At 41.0% G+C, this 21,221-nt stretch overlaps 1 protein-coding gene across 2 annotated transcripts in view; it reads right to left on the reverse strand.

Moving 5' to 3' along the window:
* TRPM6 (transient receptor potential cation channel subfamily M member 6) overlaps positions 1–21,221 on the reverse strand; it is a 147,722-nt gene that overhangs the window by 14,712 nt on the left and 111,789 nt on the right. For both annotated transcript variants that reach the window (XM_050944118.1, XM_050944117.1), the window contains 9 exons: positions 18,765–19,915; positions 18,482–18,594; positions 16,818–16,941; positions 15,528–15,625; positions 12,434–12,492; positions 10,810–10,835; positions 5,469–5,519; positions 3,118–3,183; positions 216–502 (listed from right to left, as the gene is read on the reverse strand). In XM_050944118.1, coding sequence (XP_050800075.1) covers positions 216–502; positions 3,118–3,183; positions 5,469–5,519; positions 10,810–10,835; positions 12,434–12,492; positions 15,528–15,625; positions 16,818–16,941; positions 18,482–18,594; positions 18,765–19,915 — 1,975 coding nt within the window. The remainder of the gene's footprint in view (positions 1–215; positions 503–3,117; positions 3,184–5,468; positions 5,520–10,809; positions 10,836–12,433; positions 12,493–15,527; positions 15,626–16,817; positions 16,942–18,481; positions 18,595–18,764; positions 19,916–21,221) is intronic.

The following is a 21,221-nucleotide window of genomic DNA, read 5'->3' on the forward strand; positions in this document are numbered from 1 at the left end:
TGTATAGGTATTACTTTTACACAAGCCTATAAAGAAAAGGAGTGTTCCTTACTAATCATAAATAGGAGATGGATTTTTTCCATGCTCCTCTCCCCAATAAGTTTGTAACCATAATTAAACAGCAAGTAACTCCAGGCTGGAAGTGTTTACATGTACCAAACCATTTCATACCTGCCAAACTGAGCTGGACAGTCTCCCTGCAGGTTTATACTTACCCTCAGGCACAGATTTAGCACTGTACCCTCCCGAAAGATCGTCTGCCATGTCTGAACCACTTCAGGAAGAAACGACTTCACAATGAAGACTTGTCCCGACTTCAATACATCATTCTCAGACCAGGTACAAATGACCTTCATGGCTCTACGGAGACCTCCATCCATCTCCTCTTGGGACAAGACCTGGATCATTGCAGCCATCCCATGCTGTGACCAGGACGACATGCTTTTATCTAAGTTCAAAGGCGAACTCTCTTCTAGCCTATAGATTGTCACCTCCTCTCCAGCTGAGGTTGAAAGAAGTTTTATTTATAAATATCACAAATCACAGCAACACCGTTTGAGACTTACCTTTCTTCCCCTAAAATAGCATATAACTTTCTCACTTTACAGTACTTAACGATATGGGCTTCCACTATGCTACCGTATTTCTGAAATATCATCCAAGACTTCTATTGTTCATTAAGGTGATGTTCAACCCTGTTCAGAGGGACAGCACAACAACTATGGACCCCTTAAATTACATTGTATCTCTATTTTGTACTGGCCTTCTTCATAGGGATGAATTTTAGCCTTCAGGCGTGCTTCAATACAAGAAAATTGCCTTGGTTTAAACCAGTGGATCTTACTGAATACAATTGTGGTCATTTACTTCTTTTCAGTGGCTTTTCTCAGTGTCATCAGATTTACTGGATTTTAGGGATGATTGGGTCTAAATATTTGCTTTTAAACACCAATCAATAATTGGTTGAACTGAAATTAAATCAAAATATGCTGAGACTCACTCTCTCCCTTTTAGTCCGTATTTGAATAAAAAGATTATTTATCTTACAGAAAACAATTAAAATCGATACTACTTATACCGTTTTTCCCTTTTGATCTTGCTTGCTTATAAGAAGTAACACCTTTATCTTCATGACAATTGTAAAAGCTAATGGCTCAATTTTGCCACCCTTACTCACACTGAGTAGCACTTTGATCCATGACAGTCCCATTGATTTCAACTGGGTTATTTGAGAAATCAGACACTAATCAACATGAGCAAGAGAAGCAGAGCCTGGCCCAAACTAGCACACACAGCTGGGAACTAGCGTGTCCTCCATCAACATCAACTTTCCTATAATATTTAGGGTTCTGTTTTAATATAAACTAAGGATAATGAGAAGAAATTAAGACAAATAAGCATGGAGATTTAAGTTTTCTATTTTAAATGAAGAATTTGACCTTGTTCCTAGAAATTCCTATGTCATCTCTATTGCACAAAATTTCAGTAATTTTATCATTTTGCATGCAGAAGGCATCTGGTGAGATGCAGCTCAATCTTTAACTACATAGTGAGACAGAGTGTAACAGTATTCTGCCTTTGACAGGCAAAAACTATTCATTATTATCTTCAATAAACTAATATAACAGGCTAGAGTTTTAAAACCTGCCCTCCCTTTTTCTGACTGAGATTATTTGCAAAATCGGTTGATGTAATATAGACATACAAGCACCTGATCAGGTACTTAATATCTAACATTGCCTGGATATGTAAATAATTACAGGTGCCACAAAGGAGGCCAGGTATGAGCCAGGCTAAAAATCAGGCCCACTGTGTACAAATGTTCAGTTGAATAGAATACAGACCAGAATTATTGATAGGATAATTAAACATTTACAAGTACCATTTCTATGTCTTAAGCATTTTATACAACATCCAATGGACATATTCTGCAGTAATGGTCCCAGACACGAGGGGTCTGATTCTCCACGCCATTACACAGATCTTACATCAGCTCTGTTAAAGTTGAACCAATTGATCCTGGAGGATTAGGCCTTAAGTTTTATCATCAAGATGTGGCAGTGTTTGGAGGGTGATTACTGTAGAAAACTGCACTATTTCCTTAATAAAACAAGAACTGCTAATAAAATGGATAAAAGAATAAAAATCCTTCAAATTATGTATCTATCGGTTTTATTGTTTGGAATTCTCTCCACACAAAGGAACTCCGCAAGTGAAGTGAAAAACCATATAAAAAAAGCCACACAAATCATGGGTGAAGAGACGCCAAGAGGAAAGGGGAGACTTGTAGGAGAGACATGAGCTAGCACAGTAGATTTCAGTCTCGGAGCACCCTGCACAGGAGAGTCTGGTCTCACCAAGTGGCCTGGAAGAAGGACCTGAATCCACAAAGGAACTTAGGCTTTGCAATACTCAGCATTGCAATGCCCAACTTTTAGGCACCTAGAAAAATCACTGGAACAACACTATGAACCACAAAGCCTGAGTTAGGCACCTGGGCTCCCTACACAATGAATGGGGAGAGACAGTGGCCTAAGAATGAAATCCACAAAAAACAGCAAGCTAGGTGGGGAGCCACCTAAGCTAACAAATGGGAGATGCCAACAACAGGGGTGCATCCTAAGACCCGCTCCTCTTAGGGAGTTTGGCACATAAGTACGGCTGTAGGGAGGTATCTATCTGTCTATCCCAGTGGTTACAGCACTTCCTAGGGAAACCCAGGTTTAATTTCTCCCTCTGCCTCATGGGGAGGAAAGATATGAACAGAGATCTCCCCACTCTCAGGAGAGTGCTTTAGCCACTGAGCTATGGGATATTCTGATGTATATGGCTCCCTCAATCTCTCACGTTGAAGTTGAAAATAAATAATTAAGGAGTCATTGGACTAGGAGAACTAGATCCTGGGTCTCCCAGGTGGTGCCTTAACCAACAGGCTATAGATTCATTCCCTTTGATCCAGGGTGGTGGTTACAGAAGTTGTTCCTTTCAGAAAATAAATGTAAATTATATATACCTAAATTAATCCAACCTATGCGGTTTCTTAACTGTATTCTTTAAAAAATAATCCATGCTGTGATTATAATACATTCAAAGCAGAACAGAGAAACTGGCACTCACCAAAGAACTGGACTGGTGTAAATGGTATAGTCTGAGCAAGCCTCATTAAGTTGTTCCTTTCAACAGCTGCAAACAAAATAGATGGTTTCGCTATGCTGGGCTAGCATTGGCTTGACTGATTTTCAGAAATATTTGACAGTTTTATTGTAATATTACAAAAATAAGTACATTTTGTTGTGGCCAGCCTTTCCTCTAGCTATGTATATCACCTCTAGCACTATGACATCTGAGCATCAAGCAAGTAATTATGGATTTATCCTCACAGTATCTAAGAAGCAGAGAAGTACTGTTAGCCCAAGTTTACAGAGCTATGAACTGAGGCACAGAAATTAAGTGATTCGCCCAAAGTCACACAAGAAGTCTGTGGTAAAATCCAGAACTGAACCCAGATTCCCTGAGTCCCATCCATTGCCACAGACACAAGTCCATCCTTGCATTACAAATGAAAAAAATTAACCCTGAAGCATCCGAAAACATCTTATTTTTGTCAGCATCTGGATTGTGTTGAAAAATATCACCTAACTAAATAACATGCCCCAATATATGCTGAGTCAAATTTGTCACTGGCATAATATTATCAAAGTCAGTGGTGTGAAAAAATTGGATACTATTAATTGTAACTATGGCACAGTCTCTGAACTTCAGATAGCTGTATACTGGCTTATGTTTTATCCAAAGTTTCTCATGAAAGGGTCTAAGGAAGTGTGGTCTACAGGGACATCTGCTGGTAGGTTCTGGACAATTCTCCTCCTCACCCGAAAGCACAGAAACCTGCAGCTTAGTAGCAATCTCTGCGCATTTTCTATTTAGGAATAAAACAGCATAGTGGGCAATCAGTGTCCAAATGATTTATTCCCTGCCAGACTTCCAGTGAGTTCATAAGTATATAAACACAGATTAAGTAGTACAATACAAATTAACTGGAGAAATACACTCCAGCAAGCAAGAAGAAAGAGGGAAATTGCAGTGAATACTGTACTTCATCAAGATGGGAGGTGACAGCTATGAACAAACCATTGCCCCTGTCTTTTCTGGGCATTACAGCTCAGTTCTTTAAGTTTTCATCAGTTGTGAAACTAAGATTTTTATTGCCAGGGCCTATTTTTTTTCCATCATCATTTGCCAACAAATACCTGAAATGGCCTCACTACAGTGTTAGGTATGAAATTAATACACAGCTTTCACTAGGGGGAGGGGAGGGGTTCTCCAGTGTGACTCTACAAAGTGGGAGCCACAGAAGATGACAGAAAAAGAAATAATGTGCTTGTGTTACGGATTCACAGGGTCTGGTGTGCCAGACCCCAAGGATGCACACAGTTCCATATGGGCAGGCCCTTGGCCTCCATGACTCCAAAACTGGGCCTTTGCATGCTAGCAATTCTTGTCTCTCTCTCTGTGGCTCCCTGCAATGAGTCCAGCCAACTGTGGGAGACTTGTTCTTTACCCTTTCAGGACACAATGTTCTAAGTATTTGCTGTGACACCAGGCAGCCTTTTCAAAGCAAGGTAACAATTTATTAGTCACCTGACATACAGACTTTGAAAGCCCTTGGGTCTATAGGAAAGAAAAGGTTAAGACACAGTCTAAACAGTCTAAATCCAGTGAACCTTTGAGCCATGCTGCTGTAGGAACCATTTCTGCTTCCTTTCCGTGTCTCTGTTCCTTTGTCTTCAACCCAGGTGAGAAGCCTATATCTCTAGGCATATGTCTACAGAGCAGCTAGACAACTCAGGCTCACAGTGTTTGGGCTGCAGGGCTGTCTCATTGCTGTGTAGACTTCTGGCTCAGGCTGGTGCCCAGGCTGTAGGAGCCTGAGAGGTGAGAGTTACCCAGAGCTTGGGCTCTAGCCTGAACTCGGAATAAAGTTACACAGCAGTGAAACAACTCTGCAGCCTGAGCCCAGGTCAGCTGTCATGGGCCAGCCACAGGTGTCTAGTTGCTGACTAGCCATACCCTATGAGCTCATCTGTTAACACAGCTACTTGACACCTTTCCCCTATTCTCCAGTGCCTTTGCTCTGCTCTTGGCTACTAGTGCCTAAGGGAATGTCTACACTGCAGTGTAAACCCAGAGTTAGTAGAACTTGAGTTAGCAGACTCTGGATTTGTTAACCTAGGACATTAGTGTCTACATGCATTTGTAACCTCAGGTTAGGAATTGCTGAACCCTGGGTTCAATCAGATAGCTACATGAGTCCAAAACCTTGTCCCTTTCATCTATATTCAATTCATATTAGTACAAAGCACGAAGGGAAACTGAGGCATGCATAAGAATAAAAAATATTACCAGAATTTCTGCATTTTAACAATGGCTGCAGTTGCTCAGCTGTCATTCAAGTACCTCCTGCTTACCAGAATAATGATGTTGCAGGTCCTGAGTTGTTTTCAAGGAGACTGAGATTTCTGAAATTATTTTTAAAGGATCATTATGTTAATTATTGTAGCAGAGATAAATGCATGATTTTGAATTTATTCCCTTCACGTTTGTCATGAAACAGATTAATCAGAATTACTGGCTCAGCATTCTAAAGAAAGGAATCACTAATTGACGTTAAGTATGTTATAATGCATGGTATGTTGGCAGTTTTCAGTTATCAATTTAATATAGCCATCTGACTTATTTATACAAGGAAATGAAGGGAGACTAGCAATATTAACCTCAAGGACATGTCGTTTCTCTAAGCCAATTACACCTCTGGGATGTTAAAAGCACTTTGCTGTCCATCATGCTTCACAGAATCCCAAAGGCATGATTTTTGCAACTCTATACCCAGTCATTAAGCATTCTATTAACTGTACTATTACATTGAAATTATAATAATACAGGTCCATTAACCCATGACATCTAAAATGCTGTAAAAATATAAACAAGCAATTTATTGGCAAAATTAATTTAAAGAGACACTGTCAGGTCAAATTTGGTCCCAAATCTATGCTTTATAAAACAAGCTTTTACATTACCTAAGACTAATAGAAATGTTTCCATTATATAGTTTAGTTCAGTTTGTTCCAGTGAAAAAGGAAGTTTACTTACCTTATAGTAACTGGAGTTCCGTGTATTCACCATGAGTGCACATGCTCTCTATGTGCTCAGGATCAGCAATACTTTATATTTGGAAAAGATGGTATAAGATGGATCTGTAATAGGGGCCTCAAGTTTGCCTATCTTTCTGATTGAGGTGATAACCATGAGGAGAGCTATCTTCATTGATAAACATAATAGGAAGCAGGAGGCCAAAGTTCAAACAGTGAGTTCCTTTAGGTACAGAGAACCAGGTTCAGACTCCTAGCCAGCACTGACCTTGACACCACCGGGAATGTTCCCATTATGCATTTTTTTAAAAAATTGTTGTAGGATGGGTAAAAATTGAACATTTTTTCCACTGTGGGATGGAAAGCATTAAAGGCTGTGAGACATACTCACCGTGAACTCAGTGAGAAACCCAAAGATTTTAAGGAGAGAAGATAGCCAAATGGAAGCTCTTTTCCCTTTGGTACCATGAACATCAATTGTTCCCAAAAGATGTTGGAATTTCATTTATCCTGGACTATGTAACACATCCTTGTGGCGGGCTTCCTGCTATTGAGGAAGATGGCTCAACCTTCTTCAAGCAGGATCTCTCTAACCCCATTGCCCATCCAAAAGCCACGCTTGCAGATGGAGAGGTGCGGGGTTGGGATTATTGGGTCTGTCCCCATTCTGTGACAGTAGACTTGGTAATGTCTGTAAGTGAATGCATGGATGGGAGGTCACCTGGAGAGCCATCGTAACTCAAAACTGCTTCAGCCACTAAGGAGTTATTAAGATTACTGTCACTTTGATTTTCCTGAGGATGCATGGTAGGAGGGAGATGGGAGGAAAGGCATACATCAGTGGATCTGACCACTGTATTAGGAAGGCATGCTCTCTGAAGCTGCATCCCTGTGCGTTGCAAGAACAGTAAATTCTTGTTTGCCTGAGTTGGCAAAGAGGTCCCAAGGTGGGAATTGCCACTGAAGACAAATCCGTTGTGCCATGGATGAGTGGTATTTCCATTCATGGCTCTCATGAAAATGCCTGATGAGGCTGTATGTTAAGAAGTTCATTATCCATGGTAGGTGCGCTACCAAGAGGGTGATAGGACTGTGGAAGTACCAATTTCATATCTGTGCCACCTCCCTGCAGTGTGGTGTGGACCTGGCTCCCCCTCTCTTTATATAGTAAACCAGGGGTTGGCAACCTTTCAGAAGCGGTGTGCCGCGTCTTCATTTATTCACTCTAATGTAAGGTTTCCCATGCCAGTAATACATTTTAACGTTTTTAGAAGGTCTCCTTCTATAAGTCTATAATATATAATTAAACTATTGTTGTATGTAAAGTAAATAAGGTTTTAAAAATGTTTAACAAGCTTCATTTAAAATTAAATTAAAATGCAGAGTCCCCCAGACTGGTGGCCAGGACCTGGGCAGTGTGAGTGCCACCGAAAATCAGCTTGCATGCCGTCTTTGGCACACATGCCATAAGTTGCCTACTCCTGTAGTAAACCATGGTCATATTGTTTGACCTGACTTTTATGAGTGAATCAGATGAAAGGCAGGAATTGCTGACATGCTCTGTGTACTGCTCATAGCTGGAGGTGGCTGATGTGGCACATGGACTCTTGTGGCACCCAGGAACCCTAAGCTGTGTGGTTGTCCAGGATATGCAAAGATTGCCAGGTCCTTGAGCAGGGTTAGAGGAAAACTTGCTGGAGTCTCTGTTATGGAATCTGTCAATGCAGGCTTGGCCATGTGGGGTGGTACTGCCAGTGCAAATGGTGAGCACTCTTTATAGTCCTGGTGCACTTTAGTAGTTGGTTCTGGAACACAGGAAGTGCCTGGTACCATCGATGCCTGTGCGCATTACTCTGGAGCTCCAAGCACTCCAACTCTGAGGTGTGGAATGCAAATTTGACCCACCTCTTAGGAGGGTGCCTCTGCTTAGCCTCATCATGCTTCCACATCACAGAGCCTTTGGGCCTGGTAGAGGAGTCCACCACCACTGACAGGGCACAGTTCAGCAGCTCTGGCCAATGAGGCAAGGAATGATCTGACTGCTGTCTCATGGCAAGTACCATCTCATGCCAATGGAGTCTGAACTCCTAAGGGCTGGTCTACACTACGAGGGAAAATCGATCTTAGATACGCAACTTCAGCTACTTGAATAACGTAGCTGAAGTCGAAGTATCTAAGATCAAATTACTCACCGTCCTCACGGCGCAGGATCGATGTCCGCGGCTCCCCCTGTCAATTCCACAACTCCGTTCGGGTTGGTGGAGTTACGGAATCGATATAAGCGCATTCGGGGATCGATATATCGCGTCTAGATGAGACGCGATATATCGATCCCCGAGCAATCGATTGCTACCCGCTGATACGGCGGGTAGTGAAGACGTACCCTTAGACTGCCTAATCCATGGGACAAAACAGTGGCAGATCTCACACTTCAATGTGACATGTGATTCCCTTGGGCAATACAGGCAGTTCTGCAGGTCACTCATCAGAAAGACCTGGGGGCTGGGAAGGCAAGGCTTGAAGCCTGAGACCTTGGGGATAAATGCCCAGGCTTTGGGGGAATAACAGGAGGAAACATCCCAAACCCCAATAACTAACTACACTAAGACTTATAACTAGCTAGATTATTTACAAGAGTAGAGTTTTGAACAAGCTACGGCATATAGGCAAAGGAGAGTTCAGTCCCAGACCATGAGCAGTAGAAGAGAAACTGAAGAGGCGGTTGCTGTGTGGTGCCACTTATGCCCTTGCTTTGCAGTACAAGTTGACATAGCAGCAGACCCACATACACTGCTACTGAAAAAATTCTGTTCCGGGTGCACAGACCCTGTGCAGACCCAGAGTGAATACCCATAGGGACCAACACTTCAAGAAAAACAATTACTTGGCTGCACTGATGGAACACTGTCAACTTGAAATTCATATTTGCCTACAATTTTTCTACTACTGTTTTGTACAAACAATTTTTGTACAATTATAATTGAAAGAAGTGTGCCAAAAATGGTTAATTTTTTTACTTTACTATTTGACAGCACATTTCCACAGTTGTTGTGATGCTGAAGATCATTCAGCAAGTTCTGCCAACAGCAGCAGAGTTGAAACTGAAACTGAAGTCACAGCAGACAAGACAGGAAGGAGAGGGAGCATTCAAAATATTTGGTATTGTTCTTGACCAGTGGTAGTGGAGACTTCCCAAAAATGGGGGGGCCAGGGGCCGCAGCCCACACTCCCTCTGTGTCCCCACCCCTGCCCCCCGCGGGCCGGAAGTCAGATTGGGCCGAGGAGCTGTGGACTCTCAACCTGCCCAAGGTGAGGGGGCCGAGACCAGTCCCCGGCCCATGTCCCCACCCCTAGAGTCCGCTGCCCAGGGCGGGTGGAGGGTCTGTGCTCTGCACAGCTTCCTGAGCAGCTCTTACCCCAACCCAGCTTTAGCTGGGAAGGCGGGACCTCGGAGCCGCTGCTGCAGCCCGGCCATGGTAAGAGCCACCAGGGACGCAATGGGGAGCCACGGACCCTCCATTTGCCCTGGGTGGGGGGCCTGCTAGGTGAGGACATGGGCCAGGGGCTGCTCTCACCCCCAACCCTGGGCAGGTGGAGGGTCCATGGCAGCCCACAGCTGCCCGGGCTCCCCAGCCAGGCTCCAGTTACCAGCCTGGCTGGAGGGCAGGGTCTTGGAGGGGAGAAAAGTGGATGGGCCAGGCGCCTCCATTTTCAAAAAGTGGGAGGGCCATGGCCCCCTGCCCCCCACCCCCTGTTCTGGCACCCCATTCTTGATTCCAACCAAAAATTCTCTTGTAATGATAGGAGGACTCAAAATATCTTGAAAATCATTTTAAGGAATTAAAAGCCAGTCTGCTCTTCGAGAAACTTGCATTTTTTAAAATAAGCAGTTGCAACAAAATTCAACTTGACAGTGTCTCTTTAATATGTGACTGTAGCATCTGCAGCCCAAATACCCATTGTACTACCCACTGTGAACATAAACTTGACTAAAAAAGGCTACATACAAAAGTTCTACGTTTATTGGACAAAGTCATCCTTCAGATTCTTGAGTGAATATCAGCGAAGTTTGAAAATGTATTTACCATCTCTGACATTGAACTCCTGCACTGACAATGCCACAGTGGACCTGATCCTTCAATGAGAGTTCCACATGCAGAGGAAGTGCAGAACTGACCCCAATACCACTTACCCGAGAGATGGCTGCAACCATGACTGTGCTTAGAAACACTCATTGTAATCAGAAATGTTATGCTAGACTGAACCATCAGATATATGTCAAGCTTCCTATTTAACCCAATGGAACTCTCTTGCTCCTTCAAGTTAGGGTAACCAGCAGTCCAAAGGATAAAATTCACGTGTCTCATTTTAAGTACAGCACAGTTAATTCCTGCTGAAAAGTGTGTGATATTTTATATTGCTGGGCTGAGCAAAATCGATGGACATTTCTTTTAGCATGGGGGAAACATATCACATTATTTGTAGTTAACTGTAAAGATACAATTCTTTCTGGTGGGTATCAATTATTGTTAACCCTCTTCCTGTTTACCTTCCATGCTTACAATGGAATCACTTCTCCTCGGGTTATGTATTTCAGAATTGTGAAAGTAGGATTTACAAATAAGAATTAAAGACAAGTAATAATCAATAAAAAACTTACTGTCGATGCCTTTTGAACTTCTCAACCTGTTTTAGAATCAAGCATAGGAAATTATGCTTCAAACTTTTCTGTGATTAAACAAGTAATAACATTAAAGAATTTGAACAATGTGAATTCAAACTCAAACTCACTTTATAAAACACAAGAATCACTAGCATAAAGTTGTTTTTGCTTTGACATACAGCTGATCACTTTGTTGTGCTTGCAATTCTGGGTCACTGTCTTCTTTAGATAACAACAATATTGTTTAAAGAGCACTTCAATCAGATATGAGTGGTGGGTGGGTGGATTGTTTGTTTGCTTTTTAATTTTAACCTACGTTTTGATGTGCTGGCTAGTATGTGTCCCACTGCCCACTACCGGAAGAAATCAGACATGCTCAATTTTTTGCAGTTGCCTTGCACTTTATTAGCTGATCTTTAGGGAGGCTATACTGTAAAGCCTACTGCTACTGATATTTAACAGTCTCTGTTGCTTCAAGTTAGGGTAATCAGAGAGCAAGTGTGAAAAATTGGGACAGGGGGTGGGGGAGTAATAGGTACCTATAGAAGACAAAGCCTCAAATATCGGGACTGTCTCTGTAAAATTGGCACATCTGGTCACCCTACCTCAAGCTGATGTAAGCTTTTTGCTTGAGGGAGGAGGAAAGAAGACAAAAGATTATGGGCATGATTCTCCTCTCACACAGGAATAAATTAAGAGTAATTCTACTGAAGTCAGACCAGTGTAAGTGACAGCAGAATCAGGACCTGTGAGTTCATTTCTCAGTTTAGCATGTATGCAGGGTGTCTACTGCCTGCAAGTATGCCACAATGGACTGTTAAAAAGAATGGTATTTTTTTCTCCCATGTTGAAATCGCATGGAATGTGGCAATTGTTTTGTGCCTTTTATTTATTTTATCAGGGATGTTATTAAGTAGTGGTGATGTATGCTGCAGTGATGAACTCGAGAGAGGGAGAAAGAGAAGCACACACAAAAGTATCCCAAATATTAAGATAATTATCAAGCAAACTGCAAAAACATCCAAGAGGTTTGAAGAAATAAACAAGAAAACTGAAGACACTTTTCAAGCTAGTATGATTTTATTTCACTTTGATCAAAGCTTAACCACCACCAAAATCTCTTTATAGAAAGCAAGCCAAATATTTTGCAAATGCAGACAGACTTATTGCCAATGCAGAGTTGATAGAAAGGATTTTAATAAGAGAATGACAGCCTTTCAGGATTTTTGTTATTTTAAAAAGAAACATACAATTTATACAGCAAAAGCAAATGTTGCCTTTCATATTCTAGAAGATTAGAATAAGTAGTTAAGATGCTGTGGTGACTGAATGAAAAAATTAGATAGTACTGGGATAAAAAAAAAGATAGAAGTATCGATGTTCTTTCTAAAATTAGAAGTTATATTGGAATTATTAACCTTTTATAATTAAACAATAAACCTTTATTTTATTGAAAAAAGTCTATTGCCTGAATCCTTCATTTTACGTATGCACAAATTCCTCATGCTAACTGTGCTATAGAACTAAAATGGAAATCTGCAATATCTACAGAACTAGCTTACAATAGAGTCTACTTTTGTAGGTATGTGGCAAGTATCTTAAAATAGTTAGGAATACATACGAGGAATTCCTGCTCAGATTATTCTTCCTGGTGGTCCCAATCATGCTATTACTCAAATCCTGAGAAGAAGAAAAATGATGTTATGGGTACATTCTATATATCACTGTCCTACGTACATAATCAGAGCAACTCATAAAGCTTCCAATCCTGCAAACACATATACATGTACTTAATTTGACTACCATGAGTGGTCCCACAGAAATCTAAGGGTTTCATAGCACTATTAAACCTACACTGATTTCGAACATGAAATTGTCTTGGTTACAGTTTTCCATAGAATCTCCATGCATTTAGGTAGATAGTAGAATAATTTAAGTGATCCAGCTATATCAGACTGCACTGTGGAAAAATTCTAAGTGTATGTGGAAGGATTTTGCAGTTTAAAAACTATTAGGGAATTTCCCTTTATAGCAGAAAAATGAAATATAAATATTTCATGGATAAGTTCTTTAAAATATGTCCCAGTGTTATACTAGCAAGGGGCGACAATTGGGGGATTTGCTTAACAAAAGCTTATGTTCAAATACATTTGTTAGTCTCTAAGGTGACGCAAGTACTCCTGTTCTTTTTACTGTGTCTCAGTTTTCCCCATGTGCTGCATGTTTAACGAACTGGTGGGAGAGGGTGTTGGTTGTTGCAGAGGACCAAGTGAGACCTCGCCTAGCTGTCTGGACCCCAGACAATGGCTTGGACACAGTGGAACTTAGCAACTGGTGATCAGGAGGCTCACCCCATCTTGGAAGCCAGATGGGTTTTTCCAGTGAGAGAACAAAGGGCAGAAGAGAGAAGGTCCAAGTGATCTGGTTGTCCAGGAAAGAATACAGAAGACGAAGGAAGGGCTTTCGGGGAAGGTGATATAAGGACGTTGGCTGGAAAGAAGTTGCTTCTGGATTGGTACAAAGAGCAGCCTGAGCCCACCTGGATGCTGGACAGGCCCAGATGGACGATGCTGAAATTTTCTATGTTAGATGCCCTAAGAACTTTCTGTGCTGTGTTCAGATAAACCCTTCTTTTTCACACTGGCTGAGAGTGACTGTAATCTAGAGATCGGGGTTTTATTGCTGTGTCAGGGTGTGGAGGCCCCGGGGTTCCAGAGTGAATGGACTCCCTGAGGGGTCTCACAGAGAGATATAAGCATGCTAAAGGCTCAAAGTTGCTTTTCCAAGAGGTGGTAGAGCCCAAGGCTTATTGCACCAGAGGGTGACTCCTGAGACAGGCTGTCAAACTGAAGAGGCTTCCTCCGAGGGACCATAGAGAGCTGAGAGAGCATGGGTCCTGTAAGGCCATGACACAAAGAAAACACATCACACATCTAACAGTTTGAAGCACCAAGCATGGTGTATTTTTAAGAACTTTGGAGTTTGTCAATATGATATTTAGATTTTATATGTTTCATTTTGGTCAGTGAAAGGTTCTTAGTCCCTTTAATAGTGCAAAACCTTCCAGCTACATCAGGGAAAATGCTCCTATAGGACAATCTAACTTTGGGATATCCTCATGTATTAGTCAGATATGTCAATATTCCTCTGAAAACATCTGACCAAGACAAATTCCTTTCCCTAAAAAAAGAGTGCACCAGGATTCAAATAAAAAGATCAGAGACAAGCTTTTAAGACAAACTAGATAAAACTAATCTTTAAATATTACCTTAAATCTAGTTTTAAAATTAACTAGCTCAGATGTTCTCCCATGTTTTAATCCAGGAGATTACCTTTTGCATGAAAGTTCCTCTGGTAACAGGTCACCTCCCCACCCAAAATCCATTGGTTTGTTCTCAAAATGTTTAATCTTGTTAGGCATAAGGAAAGACCTGGGGACCAATGTTGATCCACAGATTGGTCTGAGAAGCACTGACCCAGGGAAAGCTCATTTCTTAAAAATAGATTATGCCCTGTTTTAAAGATTTATTGTCCAATTGACTTAATTCCAAAATTAATTTTTTACAGAATCTAGGATCAGTATAAATGTTTCTATAATTTCTTTTTCTTCAATATAAAAATCTTTTGTTTAAATTTAAACTTGCTCTGTTGTGTTTGGAACTCAAAACTACAATACTCTGATACTACAGGAAAGTCAAACCATGAAACTGACTAGAAACAAAGGTTTGACTATCTAGTCTACTTTCATTGCCACCACTGAGAACAGCCTAGCTCCATCTCCTTTGGAACCCCTCTTCAGGTAGTTGAAGGCTGTTATCAAATCCCCCCTCCCTCTTCTGTTCTGCAGACTAAACAAGCCCAGTTCCCTGAGCTTCTCCTCATAAATCATGTTCCCCAGCCCCCTGATCATTTTCATTGCCTTCCGGGGGGGCTCTCTCCAATTTGTCCACATCCTTTCTATAGTAGGGGGCCCAAAACCGGATGCAATACTCCAGATGCGGCCTCACCAGTGCTGAACAGAGGGGAATAATCACTTCCCTCAATCTGCTGGCAGTGCTCCTACTAATACAACCCAATATGCCATTAGCCTTTTTGGCAACAAGGGCACACTGCTGACTCATATCCAGCTTCTCATCCACTGTAATCCCCAGGTCCTTTTCTGAAGAACTGCCGCTTAGCCAGTCCGTCACATAAGGTTGCAAATCAGTTCTGATAAATCATAATTTTTTGAAGACGGAGATTAAGAAAACCACACTAAATACAGTAGGAAACACCTTTGCACTAGAACAAATATTTAACTCTCACTTTGCATACAATAAATATTGTCACCTAATAGTTAAAGGTGAACTTGCCAAAGGTTGCCTTAGTTCTCTAATCAACTCTGCTCACACATTCAACATCAGACTGTGTATTTGCTTAATGGCCTAGAGAATTATTAATAAATGCTCACCTTTCTGATTATCATCTTCACACACACTCCCATTTCATGATTCACTAGTTTAATATCCTACTTTATTAATTGTTGCTAAGTGTTAATAGCTGTTAAGTATTCATTTACTACCACAGATGTTCCCTGCCAGCATGAAATGAAATTTTGCACACATCAAATGGCGTCTCGTTAGACAGAAGCTCAGCTGATGAAAATCAGTGTAGATCTATGGAAGCCACAATAATTAATATGAAGATTTGGCCCATGAGATATCCTCAGGTCTTACCTCTTGAGACTGCCTCAGAGAGTCACAGATTTGCAAAGAGTGCCTACCAGTTTCTTGATTTTTCATTTTCTGATGCATATAACTGAGACGTTCCAAACCTAACCAAGAAAGTAAATCAGAGAAAATATATTTCTAAAACTGAAATGAAAAGCATTATTACTGTAAAATAAACACCATAAAATATCTGTATGATGTATTACTCTAGAAGCCAACAATATAAAAGCAACAATGGAATTTCACAAAACTGAAGTAGATTGTTCCCACTGTTAGCCTACAGGTTCCAATAGCCCAGGCCTTCTCATACTGTGATCTGTACAGCACCAGTGCTCCATGGTGCTTTTCCTGGTGGTCTGCAAAACGTAATCTAAGAGCTGTGTAGAGACAGAGTCAGGAGATAAAGTGATCTGTGGGAGGATCTCACTCTTAAAATGAGGTCTGTATAAGGTATAACAGTGATTCTCTAGCTCTTCCAAGAATCTGAAATGTCATTCCTTAGAACTTGACCTAGACCTGAGGAAGAGCTCTGTGTAGCTCAGAAGCTTGTCTCTCTCAAGAGAAGTTGGTCAAGTTAAAGATGTTACCTCACTCACCTTCTGTCTCTAATATCCTGAGACCAACATGGCTACAGCTACACTGGACACACTACTTAGAATTTATCACTCAGATACAGGTGACATAAATTTACTTCTCAGTGAAGAATGTATTCTGAGCAATGACATTGAGTAATCTAAGAATTTATGGCCAATTATCCTTTATGCTGCAAATGGAAAATGGACGGTTGGTACATCAAATGGATTAAAATTACCAAAAACCAGCTAACCTACCAATGTATGCAGTATCATAATAATACCTATGACCATAAACCTCTTCAAAAATTACCAATAGCAGCTAGACTGTGCTTGTATAGTGAGATGCTGTGATACTCCAGAAATACCCCAAGCCAGGAATCATGCCTCACAGAGACACAGTTCCATTCCCTAATCCCTGTTTTGTCCTAAGCAATAGTAATCTGCTACAGTACTACAACAATAGCGAGTTACTACCCCAACTCCTAGAAGAGATCAACTGTGGTGGCCAGCAAACTGGAGGAAGATGGATCCCAGGCTCCACTCACTCCACGCTTCTGTCTACCCATTCCTTTGAGTGAATGACTGTGTGTAGTGTCTGCTCACATTCTGACCCTATAATTTGCCTCCTGAGGTGGTAGTGATCGATGACACTTTAGGCTCATGAACTGTTACTGGTTTATTCAGGAGTTCTGAGCTTCATCAGCTGAAGAATGTTACATACTTAGCTGATTGAAATTAGATACAGTTAGCCAGTTCTTGTTGTATTTGTCTTCACCCAAGAAACAGCTTTCTGCTGGTTCTGAGCTCATATGGGTGCTCTGGGGACAACCATCCACTGTAATCACCTGGCATGGGACAGAAAAAATTGTACTCAATATAAGACAAGCAGCTCTGCAGCTCCTATGTGGCGTGATTCTTAGAATCATTGCAAGAGGAATACCAACAATAATTATTTTTACTTGCATAAGGTCTCAAAATGCTTTACAAACAATGTGAAATGTGTCTCAAAATACCTCCATGAGAAAGACAAGTACAGCATACCCTTAGTTATCCTAACCTCCCCTATCCAAACATCCCTGGAATGCCCCTGGTGCCCTGTTTCAGATTTCCGACCTTCAGAAAAAATGATGCTCAAGTAATAGAAGTGGTTTATCAGCTTTGCCCAAGGCTAAACAATTGAACAGGGGCAGTGCAGGGACAAGGAAGAGCAGAGGCTGTGAGGGAAGCAAAGCTGGCTGAAGTGCTTATATGGTAAAGCAATTCCATACATAATATTTTGTGGAACAGCAGGAAGGAACTTGAAGGTTTTGGTGTCCTGTGGGTCTTTCAGATAACTCAGGTTACACTGTATTATTCTTCCCTTACTATAGGTTGGTAAACTGAAACACAGAGAATTGATCAATATTAGCTGGCAAGTGACAGGGCAGAGGATGAAACCTAGGGTTTTCTCTCTCCTAGATTCCAGCTCTAGCCACTATGAAATACAATAATTGAGAAAAAATATATTCTGTATTTGCTACATGTTACAGAAAACACGTTGCACATGTATAGAAAACGTTACAAAGCTGGTCATCTGATATTTAAAATGAAAGTCCTGTGACTTCTTAATACACAATCTTTAAAATATAATTGTTTATCATGCTGTCTAGTGATGGGAATCATCACTTCAGAGTTCTATTCATAACTCTGGTAAGGCTGCACAATTAGCCATTATTAAGTAAATGAGTTAAACCTTCCTCTGCCTCAGTTTTTTCATCACTAAAATGGGGATAACCAATCTCCAGCTCACAAAGATGCCAGGAATCTGTTTGTAAAAAAATACTGATGCACTCCACATTCCCTTAAAAAGCAGCTAGGACTCAGGGAATGGGGGCATTGGGTTGCTGGGGGTCAGAGGCAAAGAAGGGGCTTTTCTTTTTTTCTGTGCAGGCTCCCATCAGAAAAGCTTGGATCTTGACTGTCAGCAGCTGGTGGCATGATTGAAGCTGCTCCTTTCTTCTGTCCCAGCCGTTATTCAAGTGCACCCTTCCAAACCCTGGCCTTAATCAGGAAGTGAGGACAGAGTCTTTACTACACAAAACTGATCTAGGGCCTGATCTTGCACCCTTTGAAGTCAATGGAAACCTCTCACTGACTTCAGTGGGTGCAGGATTGAGCCACTAAACATTATAAATAAAGAGAATTGAAACAAAAACAAAGCAAGACAATAGATTTGGGATTAATTATTTAGGGGCTTTCCAATTTGGTCATGACTGCAGTACTTTTCCAGGGCTAAAACCCCAGTGGGTGTTAATGCTAATTTTACTATCCCCTACTACAATATTGTCACTAAAGAGCTACCAAGGCATATTAAGAACATGGCATTCAGCTTACACCTGCACCTACCGGCACCTGAAGCGTTTTTTGTTTTTTCTTGTCCTTCTGGGATTGTCTGTCTCTGTTCTGTTGTTTTGCTTCTGTCCACACAGACGGGATCAACTCAGCAAATTTTGATAGCTCTGAGGGTAAAGAAAAACAAAATTAAATTATTATACAACAGAGATTTGATTAGAAAGTGAAGGTTCGATAAATAATATTAAACTGAAGAATAGTCTCCATCCTTTCCCCCATGCAGTTCCCCAAACCTCAGTGAAAGATGTTATCATAATATAATATTTTGATATTCTACCTTTGGTTTTGCAGGTCTTCCCCACTTTCTCTCCCTTGCAGGATTGAAAGCTGCTGCTCTTGTGGAAAGTCCAGTCTCTCTTGAGTGGGTTGATCCAGAAGATGGTGCTACGCTGGCACATGGGCTCAGGCTCTGAGGTGTCACTGTCATATCCTGATTTGTCTGAGTTGTAGGAGAAGGATTTTGATGCTTTGATCTGGACATGCTGTGGAGTTCCATGGGTGCAGTTGCAGTCACTGTTACAGGTGGAATGCATGCACGATTGCTGTCTTTTCTCACTGCATAAAATTCCTTTTTCATCCCCTTCAGAGAACCCCCAGTTCACATAACCACCTCTGGTTTCCTCACTGGGGTTGTGTGAGGGCACTAAGGTCTCCCTGTCAGTGGCAGATGGCTGAGGACTCACGGAGTGCTCCACCACAATCTCATTATCCTTCTCAGATGGTAACTGAATAATGGAGTCCCATTGTGTCTCTTGGCAATTTTTTGCCTTTTTTTCAGTGAGATTAGTACTCTGCAAACTTTGGAGCAATACAGTGCTACTGTGGTTATTTTGTTGCTTAGCTGCCAACTCATCTCGCCTGTTCTTGACAGGAGTGCTTGGAAGGGACAAATTCAAGTGGACCTCTTCAGTGGAAGCAGCTCCCTGATGTGGGACCAAGAGGAACTGTCCATATCCAGGGGTTGATTTACTCTCAGAGGATACCCCAGAAGTGGGTGTGTCACTTTCTATTTCTTGATTTTTCTGGATGCCTGCTATCTTCATGTCCTTGTAGTCCTGAGTTTCAACAGTATGGCTATGAAGCTCTGATGACCATTGACTTCTTGCCAAGTTCCTTAGAAGGGAAGGAGGCATGCTGTAGTAGCTGTAATTCTTATCATTCAAACATTCCAAACTGCTCAAAGTCTTTGAATACATGGCATTATTCCAGCTATGTGGCAGTTTCCTACAGGCTCGGTGCTTTGTCTCAGCCAGCAGGGCCTCTTCTACCTGCAACGTGTCTACAGCAGAAATGACTTTTAGGGTATCAACAGTCAAGGCAGAGAGGTCCTGCAGGTGTCCTAGCTGGCTGTCCAGGGAAAGCAAAGAGTCTTTGATGTAGAACACCTTCTCATGCACTTCCTTCAGCAGCAAAAACATCTCCTCCACTCTAGGGGGAAACACACCCATATTAAAAAAATAAAGCAGAAATCTTTGTATTATTTTATTTCTTTATTCAAAATGATGAATGAAAACATTAACACACAGAAAATCTTTACCATTCTCTAATTAAAACAATCCACTCCTATTTTTCTACCATGGTTTCCATCTTCATAAACACCTCCATCTGATAATAAAACTCACCTGATTCATGATCTACATTCAGAATTACTGGGCTAAAAGCTAGAAAGCCTAAAATGAATTTTACACTGGTTTTTCCCTGGGGGGTAAATCTACTTTATCAAATTAACCACCACTCCCTGGCACAAAGCTAATGATCATGGAGAACAAGAGAGAACTGGAAAAATGGGTAAATTGCTTGTGAGTCTTTGGAGGTCTCTTTCTTTCTTGTGAAAAAAAACAACAACACACCTCTAAAAGAGCTCACAGGACTACAGATTAGTTTTTTTCATATCTCACATATAAAAGCCTGGTGGGAAAAGAACTTTTTTCAAAGGATCTATTTGCCACCTTGGTTCATATTTTATACATCTGAATGCTACCTTTTACTTTCTCTGTAGACTTAATCTGCCAGTCAAGCAAAGTATTTTAAGACCTTCAAACCCCTAACGTACATTGTGAGAAGTTCCCAACCTGAAATTATCAAATAAATTAATTTTAACTAAATGATTTTCTTAGTTTTAGCTATAGATAGATTAGATCATATAATCTCTCCATATGTCATCCCACCAATGTACAAAGGCATTAAACTAGAGGTAGGCAGTACACAAGAGGAACTGCATTCTATTAGCAGCAAGGTATCTAAAGGATGCAGTGTTTCTGGAAACCTCCAAGAATCTAAATCAGCAGCTGTGCTGAACAGAAATCATGCTTCAAAGAAACCGTGATCATCCAAAATTTTTATTCATCTAAGCAGTATTCTTTTAAGAGGGATTCTTTCTATTCTGCTAAATACATTTTAATTTAACTGATCTATTGTTTATCAGTTCAGTTTTCAATTAACTCAGATCTTCCTGGTATAAATAGAAATTTGCTATATGGACAAATCTATCTTTTTATTGGCTTTTTTTTTTTTTTAAACAAGACTCATTCAGTTTCTTTTATGCATTTTGGTTTGGTATGTGGAAAATGAAGTCCATGAATAGGTAATGTGTTAAGTGGGCTACATTTCACTAGGCAAAATAAATTTATGCTAATAACTCAATGGTGACACTTTGTACGAGATTTTCAAAAGCACTCATCATTGGTCTAACTCTGCTCCCATTGAAGTCAATAGGCATTTTGGGGAATGAGGA

Source organism: Gopherus flavomarginatus, chromosome 3 (assembly GCF_025201925.1).
Source record: "Gopherus flavomarginatus isolate rGopFla2 chromosome 3, rGopFla2.mat.asm, whole genome shotgun sequence".
Lineage (NCBI taxonomy): Eukaryota > Metazoa > Chordata > Testudines > Testudinidae > Gopherus > Gopherus flavomarginatus.